Genomic DNA, 4,723 nt, shown 5'->3' on the forward strand with positions numbered 1-4,723 from the left:
GACTATAAGATACAAAATGTGAACTTGACAGAAACCAGACTCAGACTTACAGAAATTAAAAGACACCTTCCATTTATGAAGAGAATTGTAAATTGTTAAAAGTTAAGCCCCAAAGGATCAATGACTTCACAAATAAAAGACTTATAAAAATTCAACTGAGTTGGGCAGGGCCTGTGGCTCAAAGGAGTAGGGCACTGGCCCCATATACCGGAGGTGACAGGTTCAAACCTGGCCCCCGCCAAAAATTAAAAAATACAGCTGAGTCTAACTAGTATAGAATCTAGCCACTGCCAGCCAGGTTGAATACCATGCACGTTCAAATATGCTGCTTACAGGTGTATGAAAGGCTTAATGACATTGCTGAAAAGATCATCCTTTTATCGTATGTATCCACTCACTCCTCTGTCTGTGTGACCAGTATACTGGGGAAGGGATAAGAAACAGAACAGCAAAGAAAATCAAAAAAGAATTGAGGAAAATGTATTACAATCAGGCTTGCTTCAAGATCATGTTAATTGGCAAATTCTGTTTTTTTAAGAAAAGAAAAATTCACAAAATGTAAAATACAGGGTATCCCAAAAATCACACTTAAAGTCATCCTACATAGCAGAAATGGGTTACTGTAGCCAAATGTACCTTTATTTACAAAATATTCACTACAAAGGTTTGCAAAATATTCTCTACGTGTGAGAAATATTCCCTACAAAAATATTTTCTACAAAATTAATGAATGTCTTGTAAATAAAGGTACATGTAGCTACAGTTTCCCATTTTCCCTATGCATTGAGACTTTAGGGGTAACTTATTAGTCCAAGATGAGTACTTTGATAAAATATTATCTGGATAACAGATTTATACCTGGGATCAGAAACAGAAGCACAGAAGTCCTCACACCCTGCCTAACGTCAAACTGTTTCTGGGAAATGTCTTTCAGACTGATCAGTAATTCTTTCCACTACACTCCAAATGTACTCCATGATGTCATTATCTTCTAATAACTATAATGTAAAATAACAACTAGCATGGTTAATTTCATAATTATCTCAGGAGTCAGAATGGCTTAAATACCTCATTATTAATAAGACTTGTTCCTGTACATTAATAACCAGTTATTCTACCAAAAGGATTACAGTTTGAGTATCCCAGGTCCAAAAGTCCAAATCCAAAATAAGCCTAATTCTAAAACTTTTAGAAAACCAACATGACACTCAAGGGAAATGTCCCATAGAACATTTCAGATTGCAGATTTCCAAATCAGGAATGCTGAACTGGTAAGTATAACAGAATACAGATATTACAGCATCCAAAAATATCTGAAACCTGAAACACTTCTGATCTGAAGCATTTTAGATAAAGGGATACTCAGATTGTTAACAAGGGAATAACAGAAAACAACATTAGCCTGATTGGCATTAATACTGGAAAGATATTCTTTGTGTCGGGTGGCGTCTGTGGCTCAGTGAGTAGGGCGCCAGCCCCATATACCAAGGGTGGTGGGTTTAAACCTGGCCCTGGCCAAACTGCAACAAAAAATAGCTGGCTGTTGTGGCAGACACCTGAAGTCCCAGCTACTTGGGAAGCTGAGGCAAGGGAATCACCTATGCCTGAGAGCTGAAGGTTGCTGTGAGTTGTGACGCCACGGCACTCTACCAAGGGTGACAAGGTGAGACTCTGTCTCTTAAAAAAAAAAAAAAAAGATATTCTTTGTGTCAATGCAGTCACTTGCAATGACAAATCTGAAATTATCACTGCTAATTTTAAATTCAAATAGGGTCTAATAATTATGATATGGAGGGGGAACTGGTCCCAAGAAGGTACAGGAGGAAAATCTCTCATTATTCACTATGTATCTTTGAGCAAATAAATCACTCTTTCTAGGTGTAGAGAATTTGTCTTTGTACATCCAAGACCTCTCTAAATTTTAAAGTCCAAGAATTGATTCCCTTATAAGGTTTATTGAAACTTCTTATATGAAATGTAATCCCATACATCTCACTTGGCAGTAACTCAGTTTCCCTTTCTAATCAGAACTACACCAAACATCACCCCTTACATAATTCAAAGGAGTAAATTATGTTAAAAGTTATGCATAGGGAAAAATCAGAATGCTGAGTGTTTATGCGTAAAGTTAACCATGGCCATACCATTAAAACGGCGTAGTTACTGAGGGCGGAGCACTGGATGGTGGTGACGTTCTCATCCGAGTGCAGGATGCGGCAGCCATCTGACTTCCAGCCTCCCTGTCCATTCAGCAAACCAAAATCCCACTGGGCTGCAACAGCATCTGCTCCGTGCGCGATTCGACGCAGCGTCACATTAATTGGGACGTGCTGGGTATCGACATTCACACCATCTGGAGGAAATGAGGAAGAAAAATATTTCTGAAACAAACTTCCTAAACAAGTCAATGCCAGCTCCTGCACGAGTGGGGACTCTGCACGATCTTTCTTCGCTGGTGACTCATTAAAAAGAGAAAACGATAAAACTAAGCATGGAGGGGGGAGGAAGGTCAGCTATAAAGCCGTACTGTCCAGCGACTAGAGGGTAACGTGTGTCACACACCAACCTATTTTGGTGAGAATCACGGGGGTAACCACTGTGCGTCGTTTTCCGTCATCAGCCAGGTTGGTTGAATTTCCAGTGGCTGGAAAAAGCTTTCCGTTGCGGAACGCAATGAGCTGCAGCTTATAGGCAGAATCATCCGTCATTCTGACTTCTCGTTTTTGCTTTGGTGAGAAAAGGGAAGGAGGAAGCTGAATAGAAGCTTCCACAACAGTATTCTGAAAATACACACATAGAAAGGGAGGAGGGGGGCAAAATGTTGCTCCATTAGTTATGTAGAAAACCAAAAAAAAGAAAGAAAGAAACTCAGAGAGTTACCAAACTTTTCTAATTATATACTGAATACTTTTTTTTTTTTTTTGAGACGGAGCCTCAAGCTGTCCCCCTGGGTAGAGTGCCATGGCCTCACAGCTCACAGCAACCTCCAACTCCTGGGCTCAAGCGAGTCTCCTGCCTCAGCCTCCCAAGTAGCTGGGACTACAGGCGCCCACCACAGTGCCGGCCATTTTTTGGTTGCAGCCATCATTGTTGTTTGGTGGCCCGGGCTGGGGATTCGAACCCACCACCTTAGGTGTATGTGGCTGGCGCCTTAGCCGATGGAGCCACAGGCGCCAAGCCGATTTTTTAAATTATATATATGTAATTGCACATGTAGAAATATATTAATAATTCAGTGAAATGTCAGGACACCACATAACATCAGCAATCAAAAGAAATATAAAACAGAAATGCAAACTCTATTTCAAAGAGGTTAAGCAGGTAAGCAAGATTATTTCACATTATAAACGTATTTTCTTGTGACAGAGCATATGGCTGAAGTAGATGGCATTAAACAGATCAAGGATCTTAGTGGCCACCCCGTATCAATTTTATAACACCAAACTGGCAAATAAGCGCAAATGTAAGTATAATTAATTTGGGCTAACAGAACTTTACGGTGATTTATGATGATTTCAAACACTCAAACAACGAAAGAATAAAATTACACCAACATAATAGAAATTTAGATTCAGCAAATGCGTAGCAGAAGTTTCCTTGCAACTAAGAAAACATTAGAAAAATGTAGTAACAGGATTAACAGAAAATGCTCACTGATCACTGAATACTTTTTAAGATTTCTTTCTTGGGGATTTTTAAATGATAAATTATTCAACATATAATAAAAAGGGTATATACCAAGGAAGCAAACAATTAACTACCCTTTAAAAAAAAATTCCTTAATTTAGGAATTGATTACAAAGTCTTTCTTGGCCACCAACCTGTTTCCTTCCAATTCAATGCTTATTTTGTCAAAAGAATTTCTACGTGAGACACAAATCTGATCATCTTATTCCAGTTTAAATAACACCTTGTTCTTTGTACAACGCCCAAATCCTAAGCACACCACATGATTTGACTAATATCTATTCCTCAAATCATCTCCCCACACCTCTATACCACAACGTAGAACACAGCCCACACTGAGCTTATCAAGTGTTGTCAAGTTACCCCACGTTTGGCCTGTGCCATCATGCACACTGCACTGTCCCTAGCTGAAATGTTCCAGTATTCTATTGTCTGGAAAACTCTTAGAACTCGTGCAGTGGAAAGAATCAATCAGAATAAGAAAGGCTAGCAGCCAGCAGCAAGATATGACACAGAGCCCTTAAAATAGGGCTTCTGTGGACAATTAATTACATCTGCTCCGAACACTGCTTTTCTGGTTTAGCTGCTCCCTCTTCTGGACTTGCTCCGCACACATCTCTGTCCTGACAAACACCTGCAGCCTCACACTCACTCACCGCCTGCTCCTTCTAGCTGGAACATCAGCATTCGGGCTACAGACAATGTCATTCATGTCTTGAAACCCTTTGTTCATAATGTCTAACATGTGTATCTGATAAAAATAGCTCCCTTTTTATGAAATTAATAAAGTCTGCACTGCATGTCTGCTTTTTTAAAAAGAGTTCTATTTAAGCAAATGACTGAGTTTAGGATTATTTAGCTGCTGTGCTGTAATGTTAGAGAAGCAGCAGATATCCATGAATAGCGTCTAAATGATTTGGGGACGTTTGAACGTATTACCTTTAAATTGAAGATGCCAAGAAAAAATTTGGTACACATATTTTGCCTAAGAAAATGCCTAAAAAAGATCTCTGCTCTTCTGATGTACAAATGTAAT

At 39.3% G+C, this 4,723-nt stretch overlaps 1 protein-coding gene across 1 annotated transcript in view; it reads right to left on the reverse strand.

Annotated features, from left to right (window-relative positions):
* Positions 1-4,723, reverse strand: part of ADGRA3 (adhesion G protein-coupled receptor A3) — a gene marked incomplete at its 5' end in the record, with an annotated part of 107,839 nt that overhangs the window by 20,434 nt on the left and 82,682 nt on the right. The window contains 2 exons of the mRNA XM_023515341.1: positions 2,145-2,353; positions 2,567-2,780. Of these exons, the coding sequence (XP_023371109.1) occupies positions 2,145-2,353; positions 2,567-2,780 (423 nt within the window). The remainder of the gene's footprint in view (positions 1-2,144; positions 2,354-2,566; positions 2,781-4,723) is intronic.

Source organism: Otolemur garnettii, unplaced genomic scaffold, assembly GCF_000181295.1.
Source record: "Otolemur garnettii isolate 467f Iridium unplaced genomic scaffold, OtoGar3 scaffold00069, whole genome shotgun sequence".
NCBI classification, from domain to species: Eukaryota; Metazoa; Chordata; class Mammalia; order Primates; family Galagidae; genus Otolemur; species Otolemur garnettii.